Below are 24,597 nucleotides of genomic sequence, written 5' to 3'. Positions count from 1 at the left end.
TTTGTCATTAGCCCATGTCCTTGAGGCTCTTCTAAGGAGACTTATTTTGATATTCTTACCCTACATCACTTATGCATAATCTTGAAGGTAGGGAAAAAGCTAGAATATTATTTAAGAGGACCAGAATTGAATAATAAATTTTTGAGGAGACCAAGGTATAATTTTATCATTATATTTATTTGTAGTTTCATAAATTTTAAAGGGGCTAAGGTGCAAATTTATCATGTTGGGGGTTGGGGTGGGGGGCGGAGGGCACTGCCTACTCCCTTACCTCCACCCTTGCATGAGGGTTCTCGATGCAAAAGTTTGAGGTATAGTCCCCCTTAATGCCCTAAAAAAGATGTGATAAAAAATTTCAATGCCAATGAGAGAGATACAACCCCTCTTGATGCCTTAAAAAGGATAACAGGAAAAGAATCCCAATGTTAAAGAGAAATGAATTATCCTCTTGATACCTTAAAAAAAGATGTCGAAAAAAAATCCTAAAGTCAAGTAGTAGGGTACATTTCCCCCTTGGATACAAACCAATTCTCCCAAATCATAAAGTATTCTATTGAGCTTTAAATTTACAGTGTATGACCAAACATTTTGTAACACCCCTTACCCGTACCCGAGGCCAAGATAAGGTACGAGGCGTTACCGGACAAACATACAAGTATTAAACTAAAATACGAGCCATAAAATTTCATTCATATTTAAAAACGTTCATTCACTTACACATAGTCCCTTATTTGAGTCTACGAAGCCCAAAACATACTTTAGAAATGGTTCGGGACTAAACCGAGAACTTACGAAAATCTTGGAAATTTCATGCTTTAAGGCTCCACACGCCCGTGTCCCAAAGTCATGTTCCATACACGGCTGAGACACATGGTCATGTCTCTGCCTGTGTGGAATATACCTAGGCTATTTTCCAAGCTTTGGTCAACCTTAATCTCTTACACACTTATACAAAATCAAAAGCATATAACATGGTATTCATTTAATGATTAAATATTCTCAATTAAACCACAAACATAGCATTTGTATATCATCATACATGTGTCTCTCATACTCATTTTACCTTGTTTATTATAGTACCACTTATACATTTATACCAAGATTATCATCTTACCAAATATCTTCGGCTTAATCATCAAGCATTCATATTTAAAACTAGATCATATCTTTATAAAATACCACAATTCAGATGCGCAAATAACATATTTACCTAAAACATTTTAATTCAACTCCATACCCTACAAGCATTACATTGAGACTAGTCATATATATATATATACATGTCATGATACACATCATTCTCTTTCTGTTTTCTTATAAACACATATCATTTATTTCATTATAACAATATTTCATATACCATAGTTTCCATGTATTCCACATATATTTATTTTCCTCCTCCTCCTCTCCATTCCACATCCTTAATGTATGTAGCATTCTTGTAAGTACAATTTCACAATTTACTAATAAATGCTCACATCAAACTGTCCACACGAGTCATAGTCACTTACTTATTTATAATTCGAGCTACAGAGCTCCAAATTAAGATCCGTAAATTTCCCCTGAAACTAGACTCACATATCTTTGCACCATAAAATTTTCATAATTTTTGGTTTAGCCAATTAGTACAGTTTATTCATTAAAATTTCCCCTGTTTCACATTCTGACAGTTCTGACCTCTCTTCACTAAAAATTAATTATCTCACAATAAAGAAATCGGATAATGTTCTTGTTGATTTATATTGAAAATAGACTCATTAGGATTTTAAAAATATAATTTTAAGCCTCTAATTATTTTTATCCAAATTTTTGTGATTTTCCAAAGTTAGAACAGGGGATCACGTAATCATTCTGAACCAGTCTCACACAAACATAAATATATCAAAATATAGAACTCCTTTTCTTGTCTGTTTCTTTTATATGAAAATAGACTCATTAAGATTTAATTTAATATCTCACTCAGTCTCTGATTCAATTTTTACTATTTTTGGTGATTTTTCAAAATCACGCCACTGCTACTTTCCAAAACAGTTTTATTGCTAATTCACTCTTTCACACTTTCTTTGTATTAACCTCATTTTAACATACATATCACAAATCATTTTCACCACATTTCATACATCACAAGTATAGGCCCATGATCACAAGGTCACCATAAAATCATCCTCATGTATAACTTACTTGTTTATAACCTTACCACATCCTGGTCACTTAATGAACACATCATTCACATAACCAAGTTCATGCACTTATTCATCACAAAACTCACAAAGCAATACATAGAGAGTCTCCCGTTGAACACTTCGGATCAATCCTCGATACTTGGTGGTTTCAGCACATAGCTCCACCCATCATAGAGTTCGGCTCTCTTGTACACATGGTGAACACTCAGTACCACCCATGTGACCTAGCCAATTTATCTCGTAGCTCTCTTGTCTACATGGTGTCCTTCACCTGGAGCCACGCATGCGACCTAGCTACATATATCCCGTAGCTCTCTTGTCTACATGGTGTCACATAGTATCACCCATGCGACCTAGCTACATCATAATGTCTTGTAGCTCTCTTGTACACATGATGTGCACTCAGCACCATACTAGCTACATATATCCCGTAGCTCTCTTGTCTACATGGTGTCACATAGTATCACCCATGCGACCTAGCTACATCATAATGTCTTGTAGCTCTCTTGTACACATGATGTGCACTCAGCACCATACATGTGGCCTAGCTACATACTATCTGTATCATCTAATCTTTCCGAAGGTTCAACCGGGATTTCTCTCTATTTTCCAACAATTTCACCAATCAAGTAATTATCCACAAACATATTTCCAATATTATTATAAAATATCATAATACAAGTAATATTGATGTATTACTTACATATAAACTTACATCTCATTTAATATCAAGGCAATAACATTAAATTACACATTGCCTTATTAAAAATCATATGAACTTACAATTTCCCATAATATCCATAATCATAGAAATCACATTTATGTATGATAATTCATTGCACTTCATGTACCATAGACATATTTTTAAATCAATTCATAAACTTGGCACCATAATCATTTAATTTAACATAATTCAATTAATTCACTAAATTTAACTTTCAAATATAAATAACAGCATTATTGCTGTATTATTATCATACCAACTTACATACTTTCAACACCTCGGAAATTATAATAAATATATCAATTTTACATTGAAACATGCATAAATTAATGCTTATTATACATATGAACTTACCTCGATACTAAAACGATCATTTTACCAACTTTTCCAATTTTTTATTTTTCTCTCATTCTATGTTCAAATCTCATTTTCCGGGATCTAAAACATCATATTTTACTTATTTAATTAATGTACTATTCAAAACAGTCCTTGACTCAAACTTTGGAAAAATTATAATTTTGCCCCTAAACTTTTGCATATTTATACTTTTGCCCCTAGGCTCGGGAATTAAACTTCATCCCTTATTCTTATGTTTTATGACATTCTGATCACTTTTCCCTTCTATGGCAACATCAAATTCTCACTCTAACATATACTTATGACTATTAGGTATTTTTACCGATTAAGCCCTTTTACTCGTTTTCACTCAAAACCGAGTAGCACAAGTTGTCTAACATAATTTAAAACCTCATATTCTATCATAAAACAGCAAAATAAACACATTTAACCTATGGGTATTTTTCCAAATATGAACCCTAGCTTAAATTATTGCTAGAATAAGCTTAATCAAATTACCGGATTCTAAAAACGTAAAGAACTTGAAAAACGGGGTTAGAACGGACTTACTATTGAGCTTGGAAAGCTTGAAAACCCTAGCCATGGTTTCCCCCATGCTAATTTCGGCCTCCATGAAAAAGATGAGTAAATTTTGGCTTTATTTTCCCTTTTTATTTCTTTTAATTACCAAATGACCAAAATGCCCTTCCTTACTAAACTTTCAAAATTTCCATCCATGTCCAATTTTTGTCCATCACTTAGAAATTGGTCAAATTTCTATTTAAGACCTCCTAATTAATATTTCAAAGCAATTTCATACTAGAAACTTCTAGAATGCAAGTTTTGCAACTTATTCAATTTAGTCCCTAACTTCAAATTGAGCACTTTATGCATAGAATTTCTTCACGAAATTTTCACACAATCATGCAATCATATCATAGACCTCAAAATAATCATAAAATAATAATTTTTATCACAGATTTTGTGGTCCCGAAACCTTTATTCCAACTAAACCCAATTTTGGGCTATTACACATTTTGTCTCTTCAAGTCTGTTTTGCTAAATTCATCTCCTACACGTCTTATTTTGCAACTTTAAGCACATATCACCAGATTCACCTCTCTTCAAGCTTGCTTCGCAACTTCACCTCTGAGGCATCTCATTTTGCCTCTTTTAAGTCTGATTTACCAGATTCATCTCTAAATGTCTTATTTTACCTCTTTAAGCTCACTTTGCCAAATTTGCTTTCAAGGCATCTCATTTTGTCTCTTCAAGTTTGCTTCGTCAGAATCACCTCTGCATGTATCTACTTTTACTTCTACAGGTTTGGCAAGATTCTTTTAATAGGCTCAAAAAGTTTTTTTCTTTTCAAATAGTCGAGGCTATAATAGAATATAAATATCACCATAAACAAAAGATAGAAACATCCTCTTGACAAAAATCATTTTATAATATTCCTCTCAACTAGGAACTATTGTTATAACTCCATGTTAAGACTATTTACCACCTCACTTTGAAGTCTTATCTATAGCATCCTAATGATGCCCTCCGTACTTGTCTCTCTATATAAGATCCTCCCATCACCAAAAAGTCTTCAAGGCTCTCTTCTTATATCAACTCCATCCAATCTAAGCTCTCCATGAACACTACTAGTAGCTCTCAGCACCACCATAGTATAAACTTGTCGTAATTTTCATCAACACATCTTGTATCAACCGGTAGATTTATTTTCCCTATATCCTTTGCTTAAACTGAACAAATAAATGTTTATAATTTGTATAAACCAATACGATGATCCATTTTATTATTAAAATATAAAATATTAAAAAATAGGTAAACTACAAAAATAGTCACTTTTGTTTGCCCTAGATTACATTTTAGTCACTTATGTTTGAAATGTTACGTTTTAGTCGCTTACGTTATCGTTTTGTTACAAAATGGTCACTCTATCGTTAAGCTCCAGTACATCCCTAACGGCAGTCCTACATGGCAGCCCAAATGGGTTTTAAAAGCCAACTTGGATGTCTAGTTGTTGGGATGAAAATAGGTTTTTAATTAAATATATTTAATTAAGACTGCCACGTAAGACATCCAAGTTAACATTTAGGACCACCATTAGGGAAATAACGAAATTTAACAGTAGAGTGACCATTTCATAACAAAATGATAGCGTAAGTGACTAAAATATAACATTTCAAATATAAGTGACTAAAATATAATCTGAGGCAAATAAAAGTAATTATTTTTATAGTTTACTTAAAAAATTGTTTAATAAAAATAGGTATTAGAGTGGAACAAAAGTTACAAAATTTGTACACTTGGAAAGAAAAATGCATACCAAAAATTTCTAATATATCAATACTAAAATTTCTAATGCTATGAGAACAAATTCCTTTTTAGCACACGGTAGAATTTTCCAACTAAAACCATCTTTACATGTAGTTTATGGGATGTCATGTTTGTGGACCCACAGATTTTGGGGTTGTAAAAGTAAAACCTGCGAGTGTTAATTCAACAATGTAGCTGGTAGTCAGTATAGGCATCTCATGTACCACAAAATATTAAATATGTTTAAAACTTAAACATGAAATAATTGTATTCAAATATGCTTTACTTATTACATTATTTTTGCATTTATTAAATATCTGATATTGTCTGATAAAGTTTTGAAACAGATGAAACATTATTGAGTCCCTATACTATTAGTTAAACCATCATATAGGTGCATGTGCATGTGCATATTTAGCTTCAAGACAAGGCAAAGGCTAAGGTCTTAACACAACAAACATATCACTGTATATTAGGGAAAGAAAAAGGTTAATTACAAAAGATATATGGTAGATGGGGAGATACTGCTCAAACACCCCCCCCCCTTTTTTTAATATGTTGACAACACCCTTTTTACATTGTAATGTAGTAATTAAAATAAAAAAGATAACTGTTGACACAGCCATGTAATTCCTCCCATCATTATCCCCCATTTTGCACAAATTTAGCTTTTCTTACCTGCCTGCAGGCTGCGGTGAGGGAAACCGAGAACTTTTTTTCTTCAACAATTCCTAATTGTTCAATACAAACAGTTTGGACCGCATGTATGTATGTAGAAGTTGAAATCGAGAGTGACCCGGTACCAGAATAATATCAGGGTGTGGTTAAAGAGCAGGTTTGGTTTTTTCCCTTTAATACCTGAGCAGCAAGTATTAGCAGATCCAGCATCTCAAACCCTGCTGCAGTAACTGAATCTATTTTCTGACCACCAGAATCCTCAAACATATCGCCTGTCTCAGTGTCTATGCTTTCTCCAATAGATTCACCATCTCCCTCAGCTGACCAACTAATGGGCAGGGAGCTGCCTAGCGCTGTCTTCACAAGTTTTGCCTCAGTAATGATCTCATCAAGTTCTGATGCATTAGTATCAGTATCTTTAGAATTTATCGACTCTGTTACCTAGAAAACCGAATAAAACTGTTATTTGTCATATGATTCAAACAAGAAATAAGAAAGATATAACAGCCGAATACAACTTAGCTTCAAATCATCCATCTATAATATATCAGCATAACATTCCACCCAAGTCCATAGCAAAGAAACAGCAAGCCTTTAACATTCTTGATACTATGTTTGTATGCATGAAGAAACGCTGAAAGATTACCTTAAGAAGTGAAAGACGCAATCTATGAAGTGTAGAAGTCAGGTGGTCCATACTTTCCATGCTCTCCTTGAGTGTAGCATTCTCAATTCTCATTCTAGAAGAAGAATAGTAATAACATAATCCGTGTCAAGTATCCATTATACAAGTAGAAGAAATCACTTTATAATTTGCATGCATAAGAACAACCTATCTTAGAATCAGATGTTGCATGCCGTGCAATTCAAATGTCCATGATATTTACTGATACCTAACGAAATCCATGCTATTTGGCAAAGCTTCAGCTTCATTTCCTCCAGTATCTAGTGCACCAACCCAACGTCTCAAATATGTTTTCTTTAGCAGACTCTTTAGCTTTCCATCTCTTTCATAAGTAGCAATTCTTCTGTCAGCAACTTCAGCCAAAACATTCCCTTGCTTCACCTCATTATTGATTTTCCTGCACAAAGCGTCACCTTCTAAGAAATATATTGCTCAGAGATAAGATGCTAGAACTTTAAGAAACCAAGAAAAAAGAGGGACAAAGTTAATTTCTCCAGATATGTGAATAAAGAAAGGACAACTAGAAGAGGATTTTGCCTATCCTGAATTGTTGAGAAATGATCATTTGTCAGAAAAAAAGCTTGACAAATCCATTCCTAATCTAAATCATTCATTTATTCATGATAAGGGCAGCCTGATATAATGACTATCCAACTTGGAGCTACTCACGAGAACATAAATGTATAATAAGATAATAATAACAACATAACAGTATTATGAAACAAAGAAGACAATCTTACTCTTGCAATAACTGATATTTCCGTTTAAATTGTGCCAACTCCAAGAGAGCCTTCACCTTTTCATTGGTAACCTGAGTTCAACAAATTTCTTAAAAGTTCATTTTGAAGCAAAGGGTACAATGCAACTAAAGATAGAAGCCATTTAACAACCAAGTAGGGACAAAGTGTATGCTGTAAATAACAGTAATTCAAACTAAAGATCAATGCTGAAGACCAAATGAGGAGGCTTGTTGTTCCCATACAACAAGGAAATGTAACAAAATCCTCCAAGTCTTCAACAGATAGTATTTCTTGAAGCTCATCATTTTTTTTTTCTAAAAGGTCCCATGGACTTGAACCAAATAGACCTAATAAATCTAGTCCGTAGTATTAAGGCCTCTAAGCAAAGTCACACACTAAATGTTAGTTCAGGCAAAGTATGATCATTCATTTATGTTCTGTAACAAATGACTATGGAAAATAAAATGTGAATCAATCCGAAGTTGAACTGAGAAAGTTACTTGAAGCAAATTTCTCTGAAGCTCATCTACTTTTTTCTGGAGAGCTGCATTAATATTTTTCTCCAGTAAATGTCTTTCTTCCTGCTGTGATAAAAGTAACAGTGCTGCCACCTGACAGAAGATTTAAAGGATGAGAAAACAAAATGTATAAATTACCAGAAACCAGTCTATAGACAGAAGAATCGTCTGAAACCTTTTCCTGCAATGCCTGTGCAAGGGCTTCTGAGGCATCACCTTTACTCTCAGCAATATTATCCAGCACATCCCTCTACAAAATATGATGGATATAAATAGAAATGTACAAATTACCAGAAACCAGACTATAGACAGAAGATACGTCTAAAACCTTTTCTTGCAATGCCTGTGCAAGGGCTTCTGCGGCATGAGCTTTAGTCTCAGCAATATTTAAATTCAGCATATCCCCCTACAAATATGACAGATGTAAATAGAAATCACAACTTGAAACTACATGGTACAATGACAGTGAAATAATAACCACAGCCAGCATCCTTACATCTAGACGCGCCCTTAGTAAATACTATAAATATGAATGGTTTTTAGTTGGTCAAAATTTGTCAAAGTTAAAATATGGGTTTTAACATAACAGGTTCATGTAACTTTATTCAAAAAACGTTAGTGAGAAAAGTTTTTTTTTCTGTCAGTCTGCAGTTGCTATTCCTGAAAAATTAGAACTTCCAAAACCAAATACTTTAGCTTCAAAAGACAACAAAGTCAATACTCAAAATAAAACACCAAAAGAAAACATAAAATGAAACAAAAATACTCAAACCAAAAATAAATATCAATCAATTTATCTTTCTATAACTCATAAGCAGCTCAGGATGTTTCTTTCAAAAAAAAACTGCATCATTCAAAGCCCTGAGAAAAAGATAGCACTAGGTTTTGACATAAATGCAACAATGAGAGAGAGAACAAACAAGCAATTAATCTCTTAAGTAACAAACCTTAGATACCAACTCGGCTTCAGCATCAGTACTTAGATGTACATCTATATGCTCATATTCATCTGGTTTGAGGACACAGTGCACATTTTGCCCTCTTGCATCAAATTGCCTAATTTTTTCTTCAACTAGCTCAACAAATCTTTTGATATGTGATTTTTCCATATCAAGTAAATTCATAATTTGAATCTTGTGCTCAGAATGATAATGGCGTAGTTCTGTGACCCTGTCCAAAATCATTCTGTCTGAAGCGATCTGCATAAAATTCATAAGGTCAAGGATTTAACCATAGAAAAGAAACTAAAAAGGAATACGTCAAGGCTGTAACGACTCACTTTCTTTCTTTCCAATCCACGAACTTTTTTCTTCAAATGATTTTCAATCTCCAAACCCTATATATCAATAATCAATTTTTATCAATATGAAACATGTAAAGCAAGCCTTTGAACCTCAAACAAACTCATACCACTCGCAACTTGTTTCGAAGATCATCGACAGAGCTCCTTACTCTTTCCAGCTCTTCTTCCAATGAACTCTGTCTGAGGAAAAGTTATTCAAGTTGCAGGTTGAAATAAAATTCAATCTAAAGAAAGTTTAAATTTTTATTTAAATCTGAAAATCTTTCGAAGCCTCTCACCATATTAGTCTTGGCAGCCAAGGACAAGTTTAATTAACATTATATGGAAACGTGATGTAGAACATGCGCATTGGATCTAGTATTCAATTGATCTATTTTAACAACATAAGCAGGAAAAAACAAAACAAAGCCAATATACTGGATTCTAACGTTTAATTTTGGAGTTTAAAAAATCATAGATATCTAGGCACCTTAGTCCATAGCATTAATAGTCCAAAGTAACAAGGAAATACTAGATATCAAAAAATGGGGGAGGGGGGAACTAAGAAAAGACATTATTTAATGTTAATTTAAATTATTTACAATAAGGTCACTGCAAAACCTAATAGGGAAACATTTAGAATTTAATGGAACTCACAATGTATTTAGCGGTGGAAGAATCATTAAAACTCCACATTTATCCAGGATCATGTAAAAGACAAGCACATTTATCATCCAAACTAGCATCCTCTACTTCCCCAATAGTTCCTTGCCTGATCTCATACAACTTGTTGATAACCTGTCCCAAATTTACAAAAGGTAAGAAAATGCGTAAGCCCTTTTAAAGTAATAAAGTTAAAGGAACAAAGAAAAACAGCAAATAAAGATCATGTAAAAGACAGTGCGACCCTGAAATAAAGCCATTCAGTTTTCGTTTGAAGAAAAAGGCTAAATGGTAAATAGATTAACTAGTAAAGCAATAATAATGCTAGTGGTAGGAACTATCAAGGTAATATGTGAAGCAGGCTGTGATCCGTAATAAAAAATGACAAGGTGCATGTGGCACTATTCCGGGAGGCATTGCTTCTTATTAGGATTCTTCTTTTATTTTCTTGTCTCTTCCCCCCCCCCCCCCCGTATTAGGAGAAAACTTTTAAAAAGATAATTTTCAATCCATAAAGAGAATACAAGCAATTATTGTAGTTCCAAGCAAACAGATCAATTCTCAAGAACCAAAATAGAGTAAAATGATCTGTAATCTAATCTATTCAACCTAAATCACATCTTCTGGACAGCATGGAGACAGGTTCAACGTATCAATACCAACAAAATCACTATGTAACGTATACAATAATATTAATTCAAGACGGCACAAATCTTAGTTAAGAAATCAGCTCAAGATAAGAACATAAAGAATTCTAACTGTTACCTTCGTTAAAGTTTCATTTTCCTCTTTCTGTTTAGCAAGATCAATTTGCAGTGCATCATTACATCTGCTCTGTTCAAGACAATTTGATGCAAGCTCTTCTATCCTGTATTACAAATGTTCAAACATTATCCAAATGAAAGAATTCAATCAATTTGTATCAAATCTGAAATTTAAATTTTAAATAAAATAATTTCTAGAGTTCATATATATGTTCTTAACATTCGAAATTTTTCCTTCCAAAAGCCCACCACCATACATGAAACAGAAAGCAACAGTAGTGGCAGCAATCTCCCCAAACCCAAAAGTGAGTGATTCCTAGAAAGATATAAGAATACCTTGACTGAAACTCATTAAACTTCTGAGCCATAAGCTCCTCCTTTTCCTTAGCCTTCTCAGCCTGTTACCATCCATGTAGAATCTTGAAACTCAGGGAACATTTATAAAATAGTATACAATAACAAGAGGCCAATCACAAACGCATTAAGCTTAAACTAATTATGGGAAGAACCTCCAATATTGAATGATCCCGTTCAGCAAAAGCAGCTGCCACACAACCTTGGAAAAACTTAACCTGCTTCTCAGCTTCCACATTCTGGATAAAGAAACAGAAACAAATTAGTGAGACAAATGAAAAACTCAAGCTGGAATTCCATTCATTCACTAAAACACAAATGAAGCAACATAATAGCACAAAAACGAAAACTGCACACAATGAGAGAAACAAGGGAAATACCTTAGCAGCCTCCTCACGATGTAGATCAGCCAGCTGAGTCTGTAAACAAGAAAGCAATCACATTAACTCGTACAAGAGGTTAAGGCAAAATAACATAACTGAGAACGAAAAAGAAAAACAGACTTTAATTCGATAAGCTTCACAAAGCTCCTCTTGAAGATTTTGGTTATTCCGGACACAAGCAGCTAATTCCTTTCTCAAATTCTCAATCTCCTGCTCTAATCCAGCTGTCCTAATAGGGCATTAATTTTTCGATAAACAAACCCAGAAAAAAAAAAAGAAAAAAGAAACAAAACAATGAATTTATCAATCAAATATCGAGATAAAAATAAAAATTAAACCTCTGAAAATGCATTCTAGTGGCCACACCAAGATAACTTGGCCCAGCTTGTTGCATACACAATTGCTCTATATCTTTACGCAATTCGTCACGCTCTACAAACCACAAATTCAAATATAAATAAATAAATGGGGCAAACAACAACAATAGCATAAATTAAAAGAATGTTGTACCATGTTCTAACTGTTTGATGCGAGCAAGTAATGATTCGTTGTCGTTTAAGCTCGTCCCCATCTTTCCTCAGGTATAAGGAAATCCAGGAGGAAAGCTGAAAATTAGGGTTTTTTCTTACGGATTGAATAGAAATCGAGTGATAACGTGATAAGAAGGGGAAATTCAAGAATAAACTATATTTCGTAAGAAGCCATATCTTTTTCGAATCTCTCAGTAGTTTTTTTTTTTACGCTAAGGAATACCTGATTTGTAATTATTAACAAATTGATCCCTACCTGTCAAATAACATTGTTTTTTATGTTTTCTTGTTGAATTACACTTAAAGCCCTAACAGCAACATGACTTACATGATTTAAACCCAAACCACACTTGAAGCTGTGAATACCCTGACCATCAGGCCAATACACGGGATTCAATAACATTATTTTTATGTGTTATCTTCTAACTTTGCTCTCAATCCCTATGTTCTTCTGTATTTAATTTTAAAAAAATCAAAATTTGGTATTAATCATTGTATTATGCATAAGTTGTAGATTTAGTCTTGTATACAATTTTAGTTAATTTTAGTCCTTATATTTTTCAAATCGATCAAATTTAATATTTTTACTTTTTGAATTTTAAAATTTTCGTCTTGAATAAAACCCTAATAATTGAATTTGCTAGGTCAAAATCTACTACTAGCCCTTAAAGTTGTGAATTTAGTCCATATTCTTCAATTTGATTATTTTCAGTCCCTATGCATTTCGAATTTTGAAATTTAAATCCTTACTGAGATAATAACCGCTAAATACATTAACTGAAATAACATGGGCTTTCTGTGACTATTGTGTAGAAATAGCAAGTTAATATAATATTATCATATGTTTGTTACATAAGATTTTAAAAATAGTATAACTCAACAAATTTAATCGCGTGAAAAAGCTATTGTTAAGTCATAATTGAAATTTTAAAAATTTGAAAAAGTATAAGGAATAAAAATAATCAAATTAAAGTATAAAATAAAACTCGCAACTTACGCATAATGTATAGAGACTAATAACAAAATTTAACCTTTAAAAAATACTCTACTTTTTCTTTTTATTAGTGTGTTTGATAAGAAAGATGGAAAATTAGGAAGAATTTTTTTTTTCATTCATTCCAAGTCACCCAACGATGCTTAAGAGCTTGTTTAGTAGTTCTTAAAAAAAGTGCTTCTGACTCCAAAAGCACTTTTAAAAGAAAAAGATGTGCTAAACAAGCTGTTTTTGGCTAAAATTTTTCAAAAGTACTTCTGAAAAGGAGAAGTTAAAAATTTTAATTTTTTCTCTCCCAAAAGCACTTTTGGTGCTTAATTACCTTTTGACTCCTCTAATAACATGGTACTTTCTATTTTTTTATTGGTGCTTAATTACAAATGTGTTAAAATCATTAATTAAAAAAATATTTTTTAAAATACTAATTACAAATGTTTAATGTTTATATTTAAATATTTAAAATATATTTTATATATTCTAATTAAATTTTATAAATAATTAATATTTATTGCTTGAAAATATTTAAAATTTATATTTCATATATTTAAATATTAACAACAAGTTATAATAATTTTTTTATATTCTTACTAAAATATAATAATATTAATTAATTTAAATATTATTTAAATGCATATTTGTTATTTGATAAGAACATGTCTAAAATGGACATTTTATTTCTCAAAAGTACTTTTTGATAGAAATGCTAAACACTTAAATTTTTTTATTTTTTATTTGGTGAAAAAACAACACGTATTTAGAACAACAAACTTAAGAGGAACTAAGAGCCACTAAAAGCTTTATCTTGTTGAATAGTTGTAACCACCACGTCAGGAGGTACTTCAAAAATCTGAAGGGGAGTCTGCCAAGGAAGACTGATCTTCGCCAATTGGTGAGCAATTAAATTGCACTCTCTAAGCACATACTGGATTTCCCACTAGACATCAACTCGCAGCATTCGTTTGATTCTTCTAAGTAAGGTAAAACCAGAATCCACATTATCTTTTATATTCAAGGCCCTGATCACTTCTAGATTATCCGTCTAGATCCTAACTTTCTTAAACCCTTTGTTTAATAAGATAAAAATACCATCAAGAATACCCCACAATTCAGCATCTAAAGGTGAACATCTGCCTAGATAGTGTGTGAATCCTAAGATCCAACTCCCATTTCGATCTCGCACCACACCACCAACTGAGGCATTTCCGGAGATTCTTGCCACTGCTCCATCCGTAAATAAGTTCATCCAATCTTGTGAAGAGTGATGAAAAATCACCGAAGAGTTAGGTCTATCCTTGTTCCCACATAAAAAAGGCTCAAAATGATGAGCCCAACTGATCGAGGACTTGAGGACATCATGATTTGTCCACTTAATGTTTTGAAAGATGAACAGATTCCTATTTTTCCAAATTCTCCAAGCAATAAGACCAAAAAGACACGACCAAGTAGTACCCATATCCTGCATCTTAATATAACAACAAAGGTTAGGAGAAAACCAAATTTGAAAAGGATCAGAAAAAAACCTGGTTTGCTTTTCTGGAGGAACTACAAGCTTCCAAACATCATTGGCTATCGAGAAATCACGAAGTACGTGCAAGATGTCCACAGTATCATGCCCACATTGCGGGCACACACTACTTTGCCCAATACCTCTCCTGACTCGTTCCGAATTAGTGAAAAGTTTCTGTTTGGCCACCAACCAAAGGAAAAGCAGAACCCTCTAAGGACCTTGATATTTCCAAATGAACTTCCAAATGTCATCTTTAGGGCTCCAAGAGTTTTCCTTTAAGGCCCAATGCGCACTTTGAATAGAAAAAGATCCAGAACCGGAGCGAGCCCAAATGATTCTATCTTCTCCTCTATCCGGGTGAGGAGGAGGAATACTTACAATGCCTCTAATCATATCATCAGACAACCAAATACGAAGCATATCAACATTCCAAGAGCCATCTTAAAGTCTCTAATCTTTCAGCGTACTATCTAGATTGAGTCTATCATGGGCAGAGACATAGGAGGATAGAGGTCCAACATTAGGTATCCAAGTATCTTTCAAACCGCGGATCGTAGAACCATCTCCAACTGACCACATAAGATTCTCACATAAAATAGGCCATACCTTAGTGATAGATCGCCAAATATGAGAGCTGTTACTTTTATGAATCGAATCCGGAAGTTGACTTTTCCATCCATATTTAGCACGAAAAACTCTAACCCATAAGGCATCTTTACGAGACACAAGGTTGAACCCAATTTTCATAAGAAATGAATTATTTTGATCATGAAGAGGCCTAAATCCCAATCCTCCTCAAGATTTAGGCTGACAGATGGAGTCCCAACCAACTAGAGCTGTTTTAAAATGCCCAACTGAACCACCCTAAATAAACTGTCTAGCAATCTGTTCAATCTCATCACAAATACCTTTAGGAACCAACAAGGACTGCATAAAATAATTTGGGACACAAGTAGAACAGATTGAGCGAGCGTGATCCGTCCTGCGAAAGAAAATTTCCTAGCTTCCCAGTTATGAAGTTTGCTCCTCACTTTGTCTACCACAAAATTCAAAGTACTCTTGGTGACCCGGTCATGAAGAAGCGGAACCCCCAAATAACTCCCTAAATTAGACACTTTCTGATACCCAAAAAACTAACTGATTTGATCACTTAAACTGGTTCCACCCTTTTAGCAAAAAACATGTTGCTCTTCCTAGCGCTAATCTTATGTCCAAAAAAGGTACAGAACTGATTAAGGATCTCCTTTAGCACAATGGCTTGATTCATCTCTGCCTTACAAAAAATGACAAGATCATCAGCAAAAAAGAAATGAGATAAAGATGGCTCCGATCTAAATAATTGAATAGGATGCCACCTACCAATAGAGATCTCAGAACTAATTAAGTGACCTAACCATTCCATACAAAGGACAAAAAGATAGAGCGATAAAGGACACCCCTGTCTAATCCCTCCTTCGGCTTAAAGGACTTGGATGGAATTCCATTCCAAAAAATCTGCATAGAAGAGGAAGAGATAGCATCCATAATTACCTTCCTAAGAAACTCTGGGATTCCGGCAACAACAAGAGAGGTATCAATGAAATCCCAACTAATCATGTCATAAGCTTTCTCAAAGTCTAGCTTAATGGTCATCCAATTCCTACCCGTTTTCCTACTACGCATGGAATGGATGATTTCTTGTGCAATGATGATATTATCCGAGATGCTCCGACCAGCGATAAAACCCGCTTGTTCAGGAGAAATAAAATTAGGAAACACCACCTTGAATCTATTCGCAATCACCTTCATCACTATTTTATACATAACTGAGTAGAGCCTAATTGGCCGAAATTGACTAAAATCCTCCTGGCTATCCTTCTTCGGGATAAGCATGATATGGGTGTTATTTAATTCCACCTCGATGCTATTACCAGCGAAAATTTCTTGAGCCCACTCACAGACCGTTCCTCCAACTGAGTCCCACTGACTTTGGAAAAAATGTGCATGGAAACCATCACTTCCCGGCGTCTTCAGCAGGGCCATATCAAAAAGGGCCTTCTTAATTTCATCATTCAACACCGGCTTATTAAGAAACTCAATGTCTTGTTCCTTAAAATATGGAATTCAAAGGAAGATCAGACATGGAATTAGAAATTTCACCATACAAATTCTCAAAGAACCTGGCTGCCTTATCACTAAGAATAGACTGATCCGAGCACCACTCCTCATTACTGATTCGTAAGGCCATAATGCGATTATACTTCCTCCTCTGCAAAGTGCGAGAATGGAAGAACTTGGTATTACGATCCCCAAATTGTAGCCAGTCACATCTCGCCTTTTGTCTCCATAAAAGCTCCTCATGATTAAGGACACTCTCCAGTTCATCACGAACCTCTAACTCCAGATTAACTAGTCTCCTAAAATTAGACTGGTCACTAGCCTTTTGGATATTCCCAAGCAATCTCAAAAGCTGTATTTTCCTCGTTCCGATAAAGCCATAGACAGACCTGTTCCAATTTTTGACATGTGAGGTAAAATCAGATAAAGATTCTGCCATATTACTTGAGAATTTATATTTCTCCACAACCAATTCTTTAAAATTCGCATGCTTCGTCCAACCTGCAAGAAAACGAAATGGTCTCCCTCTCTGAGAACTAAATTCAGGATTAGTATTTAAAAGAATAGGTCTATGATCTGATTTAATGCAAGGGAGGTGGTATAAACCAGAGTCTGAGGAAACACAGAAATCTATGCATCATTAGCCATAGCTCGATCAAGTCGCTCTTGCATATTACCTCTTTGCCAGGTGAAGGATGGTCCAATAAAACCAAGATCTTGTAATTTACACGAGTCAACAAAATTGCCAAAAAGCTTACATCTCTTACCGATGGAGCGATCACTTTTTTTATCCTTATCAGATAGAATGGCATTAAAGTCTCCCAAAATTACCCAAGGCAGAGGATCCTGAGGCAAAACCTCTAATAAATCCACCCAAAGTGTTTTCCTCTTAGTACTATCAGGATTACCGTACACAACAAAAATAAAAAAGAGTTAAAAAATTTATTGCCCTGAATACGTAAAAGCATGAACTGGGGATGATTATGAATAATATCAATGGATAAATAATTCTTCTATCCAACCCAAATGCCACCTGAAAAACCAACAGACTCAATGCGGTGAGAAAAATCAAACCCCAATTTTTCAAACCCCAATTTTTCAATGATAGAATAAGCTTTTTTACTGCTGATTCTTGGCTCCAAAAGACATACAATGTTAGGATTATATTCTAAATAATACTCCCGAAAAGCGCAGAGAAACTTACTGCTCGAACAACCTGGGCAGTTCCAAGAAAAAATTGTAAGTTTAGTATCCATAAGAATATGATAATAAAGCAAAAGAAAAAAATCCAAAAAGAAAAAATCCAAAAAAGAAAAAAGCCACAATAACAACCAAACTAGAAAAACAAGACAAAATTAATTGCTAATATCCTATCTTCTATCACCTGCATCCGGGTTAGAGCTCTGAATAGTGGAAACAGACTGGGCCAACCTGGACATAAAATCACTCAAAGAAACTTTTGAGGAATTTTTATTTTTATAACTAATGCATTTCCCATAAGGGATTTTATTAATTTTTCTGGTGGCCCGGATCCCCCCTTCTTTACTCCCCATTAATTTCCCAGTAATTCGACTTTTACTACCAACCGAATTTAATGAAGAGACCTTACCCAAACTGGCACCATCAACTGACCCTTTAACGTTAAAAGAAACAGCAGTATGTTTGGGGGCTTTTAATCTATCCTGGGAATTAACATCCTGGACTTCTATTAGTTCTGGTTCTAAAGAAACAGGTCTAGAAACCAAAGCTGAATCCTCATTTAAAATCTGCTCCTGCTCAACAAAAATAGGATTAATATGCATGGAATTAATAGGAATTGAGATAGGATTAGAAAATTGTAATTTACTGAAACTAATGCAGACCGAAGGACTAGACTCAGGAATCTAAATAGGCGTTAAAATACTCCCTGGTTCAGTGGACATAGTGTCCGAATCCATGGCATTAGGGCCCGCCTGCTTGGTGACTTGTAATTGATTAATTATTAATGGGTTAAAAATCTGCTTACTAGCAGATGACCCAGCTGCTCCAAGGCCCAAATCCCCAACAGCAGGCTTTCGTCCCACTATCCCATTAAAAATTGGATCCACCGATTTTAAAATAGAAGGCACAGCATCCATCAAATCTTCCCTCAATCGCATATACCTATTGAGAATGGGACTATCCCGAGGTATTTGCTTCTGCTTTCCTTTCAAGTCCCCAGCTTTAAAATTCTCTTGGAAATCAGCCACTTTCCCTTCCTCTCTTATATTCTGCTCTTTTTTCAAACCAGCCATACTTTCCATGTTAGTCAAAACACCAAATCTGGACCCCGATTTCCCTTTTTCTTTGGTACCCTGTTTGACCCGAGAATTTCACCGATTTTTCCTTTCGACCACTATCCATGGTCCGTAGGTCATCGATTCACCTTCTTCCCCCTTTTCCGTTGACGTGCCATCGGTTTGAACCTTCTCCGGGCCAGAAATCGGTTTCATCAAGCCACATATCTCCTTTGTATAGCCATACTTCCCGCAGGTGAAGTAAATAGTCGGTAAAGCTTCATATTCAACCCTTTGAATTCTGCCATTAACAAAAAGTTGAGCAATCAAAGGTTTGTTCAGATTAATATAGACTACCATTCTAGCGAACCTGCCTCTTGTCCTGTTATCAGTATTAAAATCCAACCGAACTACCTTCCCAATGGTGCCTCCAATTTCTTCAATAATTTTTCTCTTATATAAAAAACCAGGAAGGCCTGGTAACCGAATCCATGCCAATACAATGCTTGGGTAAGGTTGAGAGGAATTAAAATCCTTTGTCCAGGGTTGGACTGTCAAGTACTGGCCATAAATCATCCAAGGACCCTGGGATAAAACTTTAGTATAATCATCAATAGATTGAAATTTAACCAGATAATATCTATTCTCAATATCTATGAGATGGAACGGCTTGATGGGATTCCAAAGACTGTTAATTCGGTTGTTCAGGACCCCATATCCAATGTTTCTCCCAAGTAGCTTAATCACTACCGCGACTTCCATCTCTTTGAAGAGGATTTTTTGGATCCTCTCAGAAAAATCAATGGCAGGAATACCATTAACAATAGATCTCTGAATGTCTCCTTCAAAAAACTTCAACTCATCATCAATGACGGCACTAGGAGATTCCAACTTTTCATTATCGGTCGCTCCAGGATTGACCCCCAGAAGTTTATCGGTCGCTCCAGGATTGACCCCCAGAAGTTTATCCTTCCATGATATCATTAGACTCGAGCCAGAAACCACCACCATGTCAATATCTTGCTCACCATTTCCTTCCTTGAAACGAACTTTCTCAGTCGTCCGGTCGGCATCTGACCTAGCCTTATCTCCATCATCTATAACCGGATGCGAAGAAGTGTTACCAGGGTTCAGAGAGATTCCTTCCATTCAAAAAATTTAATTATTATAATCCCAGTATTGAAACCAAATTATTACAAACACTTAAATTTTAAATCAAAGTAATGCTAAATACTTAAATTTTACTTAAATTTTAAACCGAACTTTTCAAAAGCACTTATTAAAAGCACTTTTTCACCTCAGTTTTCAAAAATACTTTTAAAAAACATTGCTAAACTAGCCCTAAGTTTATTTTTGATCATCTAGATATAAAAAGTTATAAAATAGTCATCTATCTAATCGCCTTTGTCGTTTTTTTATCCAATTTCATTAACGGTGGTTAACTTTGTGATGGGAGATGATGTGGTAGTTCAAATTTTAGTATAATAATAAATTTAACCATCAATATTTACACATTATGTTAATTTGGTCATTGTTATAAAAAAATGACTATCAATATTTACACATTATGTTAATTTGGTATAATAATAAATTTAACCCTCTATCTCCCACTTCGCTACTAGCTCCAGTACCTCCACTCTCACCTCAGCCTCCTCAATTCCCACCACCATTACGTCAAAAACAGGGCAGATTGGGTTGAAAGAGCAGTGAAGAGACTAAGCAAAACCAATTTTGATTTCATCATTTTTTTTATATGATCAAGGTATCTTTCATGTTTGTTTTATGATTCATGATTATTAATCTTTTCAATGTCTGTAACTACCCCATAATGATGCTTGAACATGAGTTCTCTCCCAAGTAATGCAATATGCCTTATTATGGCATTCAACACTTCTTGGTATTTCATCTTTATTTATCGAGTAAATTATACTCAAGATTACTAAACTATTAGTAAGTTTATATTTTGGTCATTCAACTTCAAAAAATTACAAGATAGTCATTGAATAATTTAGAAGTTTTCATTTAAGTCATTAGAATGTTAAAATCGCGATTGTTTGACCTTTTTTCTTCCCACCGCCGGCATCAATAAAAAGTTATCATTCCCTTTCTCTTCTATAATTCAATTTTTTTTTCATAAAATAACTTTGAACGTCACGAAGCCGCGAATAAAATCTAAACAACTTTCTTCTTCGATCTCCGACACTAATTGTCAAATCAATTTGGATCTAAGGTATGTGAAACTCATCAATGGATACTGATCCACCGCATCGATTGTCAAATCTTTGTTTGGAGCTCAATAGTTGGATTTAAAAAAAAAACTTAACGACCTCGTGCTTAAATAAAAACTTTCAAATAATTCAATAACTTAAATGAAAACTTTCGAATAGTTAAGTAAACATTTTATAACTTTTTAAAGTTGAGTGATTTAAAAGTAAAATTACTAATAGTTTAATAATTTTAGATGTCTTTTTACAAGTCGAAGAATATTGCAATTTTTCGAAATCTCGGATGAGAATATTCAAGAATGGTAAACATTTCTTCACAGAGTTCGCCCATGTAGGTGCGAAGGCTGCTACGACGCCAGCTACAATGAGGTTCACAACAGGGGAAGGGCCAAAGTTATTAGAGACGGCGACGGCTTTGTGCTAGGCGGGACCACCGCTATTACAATTACCAAAACAGCAAGTCCAAAAATGGCCGAGGCATAGGCCGCTGTTATCGCCATTGAAACATCGTTGACATGGAATACAAGAAGGGAAGGCAACCAAGCAGCCTATGTACGAGTTATATTTTAGCTTCAACGTTGATCACAATATGTATTGGATACAAGATTATCCACCTTGTATCCCACCAAACTGATATTGTCAACATTTGAATGATATTTTCCATGTTTATATTATATTTATACCTAATTAACACGTAGAAAACATGTTTTTTAAGCAACACAAATAATATAACCAGTTGCAATCAGCCAGGTTAAAATGTAGTATTCATGGGTCATGTCGGGTTCTAACTAAATTTTAGGCTCGATTGATAGGCTTGGGCTCAGTTTGAAAAATGAGATTTTTGTCCAAGCCCGACAAAGATAAAAATACTAAAACTCGGATCAAGACCGGCTTGGCTATATTAAAAATTTTTATTTTATTTTTTATATTTAAAAAATTAAAATATAATACATTAAATACACTGTAAATATTAAAATAAATATTTCCCAACAAATTAAAAAAATATTAAAAAAATATTTTTACTTAAATAATACTAATATATAGATGCAACTTAGTAAGTAAATGCATCTAAAAAGTAATAAAATTAACAATAAAACTAGGGTTATATAATATCCGAAAAATAATAACAAAATAGTAACAACATAATAAAAGAATGATAGCAAAATAGTGACAAAACAACATAATTTTTTCTTTTTTGCAATTTCGAGTCGAGCTGGACCAGAAATCCTTACGCGAGGCTTAGCCCAAACCTCTCTCATTTTTCAAGCTGATCTTCGAGCCGGACCAAGTAACCTGACCCATGGACACCTTTGATTGTCAGCTTGTTTCTCGAATTGTTTTTCTTTTTTCTTTTCATCGAACTTTACATATCCACAATGGTGCGAGCTCAAATGCATGAACTTTCAGATTAAAGAGTAAATAAAATGGAAAATACTACTACGTTTTATTTTTAAAAAAAAGTTGAAATACATGCAAAGGTTCAATTATTGATGCTTAACGAGAGGTTTTTTTTTTTTTTTTGTTCTTGCTTTTTTTTGCAACATAACAACGAGGATTTGAAGTATTTGAGTTTATGCCATTTGATTCCACGTTGGTTCCTCAAAAACAAGCATCCAATAAGCAGCAACAACAAAGAGCTGCCAAACTGCAAATGCAAATAATAATAAAAAGTTAGAATTCAAAGGGTTTAAATTATAATTATTTATGTTTTTTATGGTCAAATATGGGTTTAACGATTGATGGCAGTTCGTTTGAAAGCCGAAAGTTGTAAGTGGACCTGTAAGAGCAGGAGGAAACTCCCCCTTTCTCATGATTTTCTTGTGCCGAGAGATTGAAGAAGTCCCAGATCATAAAGGGTGATTTATACAGCCGTGTGGGCGCATGAAGTTACGTATAGGTAATGTATTGCTTATGCGTTCGTAGTCATGTAACACTTTGATAAGGTTATCTCTGAGATTGATAGATTATATCGAGAGAATAAAAATCTTTTCAATATCATATACAGTGGTTTATACAACCCTCAAGTCCCATAAAACAATTTTGGGTTGCATAAAGTCATGTGTAGGTCATGTATGGTTTATGTGACCATAGTCATGCAATACTTTGATAAGGTTATCTTCGAGGTTAACAAAATGAGGTCTTTATATGTGATGGTCGACTTAGCGATGTCTTGGGAAAATATATAAAAATGTTTATAGTGAAAAATATATTTGTTTTATTGAAAAGTAGATGCTTAATTGAATTGGTAAGTATTCCTAATATAACCATATATATATACACACGTGTGTATAGAATGAGGAGCTTACCACCCCTGTAAGCAACCAAAATGCTTTTGCTCTTGAGGAGCATAAGGAGGAGGGTATCCCTGAGCAGGGTATCCTTGAGGAGGGTATCCTTGAGGAGAATATCCTGGCGGTGGATACCCTGCCGGTGGATAAGTTTGTTGCGGTGGATATCCCGGTGGTGGATAACCTATAATTCAATCCACAAAAAAATTTAAAAATAAATGACAAGCAATTACATTCAATCACAATGGTCAAGATATTATAAGAAAAAGAAAACGAAAGCTAACATTGAGGAGGAACACCAACGGGAGGTGGTTTATGATCGTAATAACTCATTATTATTTTTTATATTATTTGCAAATACTTTACGTAAAAAAAAAAAAAGACAGAGAGAGAGATATTTTACTTTTCTTTCTTTTGTTTTCTTTTATTTGAATAGAAAGTTTTTTTTTTCTTTTTTCCTTTTTCCTAGGAAAATGTAGGAGAGAAAGTTGAAAAGAAAATGTTATGAGCCAAAAAGGAAGGAAAATAGGAGAGTATTAATAGTAGGGTTTTAAAAAGGGAAAAATGATGTGTAGATTAAATTAGCAGATTATGGGTGTTAATTGCGCCTAATAATAACTAACAGCACAAACTTACCTCTTATAATTGGAAATAATCTTAAAATTAGAAACCTACTATTATTATTTTATCATTTTTTGGATTTAACAGTAATAAGTTTTGGAGTTAGTGAATACTTATCATTAATTATTAATTATTATGGTTGTAAACTTTCTTTCTTTTTTTTAAGAAATTAAAGTAGCAAAAATCGATTACATCAACAAGTGGTACAAACAGAGAATGTCATATAACAACAATTTTAACAATTCGGTGATTGAAATGAAAACTTTCGAATAGATAAGTAATCATTTTATAACATTTTTGAAGTTAAAAGACTAAAACATAAACTTACTAATAATTTCGTGATCTTAGATGGAGTTTACCCTTATAATTATTAATAACCAATCGTATTATAAAGATGTAACTTTTGTATGTAAAATTGTCATATACAAACATAATATTATAT

At 33.9% G+C, this 24,597-nt stretch overlaps 2 protein-coding genes and 1 pseudogene across 7 annotated transcripts; all 3 read right to left on the bottom strand.

The window, feature by feature from the left end:
* Positions 1–6,016: 6,016 nt before the first annotated feature.
* LOC121228259 (early endosome antigen 1-like) lies at positions 6,017–12,439 on the bottom strand (annotated as a pseudogene).
* Positions 12,440–13,818: 1,379 nt separating this feature from the next.
* Positions 13,819–20,659, bottom strand: LOC107945157 (uncharacterized). Of its 6 annotated transcripts, none has more exons than XM_041111627.1 (3): positions 18,151–20,659; positions 17,918–17,982; positions 13,819–17,799 (listed from the first exon to the last, which is right to left on the bottom strand). In XM_041111627.1, exon 1 carries the CDS (start codon positions 20,168–20,170, stop codon positions 19,118–19,120), a length of 1,053 nt encoding a protein of 350 aa, XP_040967561.1. In that variant the 5' UTR covers positions 20,171–20,659; the 3' UTR covers positions 13,819–17,799; positions 17,918–17,982; positions 18,151–19,117. The 6 variants fall into 6 exon arrangements, with proteins under 6 accessions (XP_040967561.1, XP_016734505.2, XP_040967557.1 ...); XM_016879016.2 differs by having other exon boundaries at positions 17,971–17,982; XM_041111623.1 differs by having other exon boundaries at positions 13,819–15,938; positions 16,029–20,659.
* Positions 20,660–22,337: 1,678 nt separating this feature from the next.
* On the bottom strand, positions 22,338–24,011 carry LOC121228258 (cysteine-rich and transmembrane domain-containing protein WIH1). The gene is made up of 3 exons (XM_041111622.1): positions 23,819–24,011; positions 23,553–23,718; positions 22,338–22,891 (listed from the first exon to the last, which is right to left on the bottom strand). Exons 1-3 carry the CDS (start codon positions 23,865–23,867, stop codon positions 22,846–22,848), a joined length of 261 nt encoding a protein of 86 aa, XP_040967556.1. The 5' UTR covers positions 23,868–24,011; the 3' UTR covers positions 22,338–22,845.
* Between the last annotated feature and the right edge of the window lie 586 nt (positions 24,012–24,597).

Source organism: Gossypium hirsutum, chromosome A04, assembly GCF_007990345.1.
Source record: "Gossypium hirsutum isolate 1008001.06 chromosome A04, Gossypium_hirsutum_v2.1, whole genome shotgun sequence".
NCBI lineage: Eukaryota > Viridiplantae > Streptophyta > Magnoliopsida > Malvales > Malvaceae > Gossypium > Gossypium hirsutum.
The sequence above is the reverse complement of the archived record's forward strand: the minus strand, read 5'-3'. Positions and strand labels throughout refer to the sequence as shown.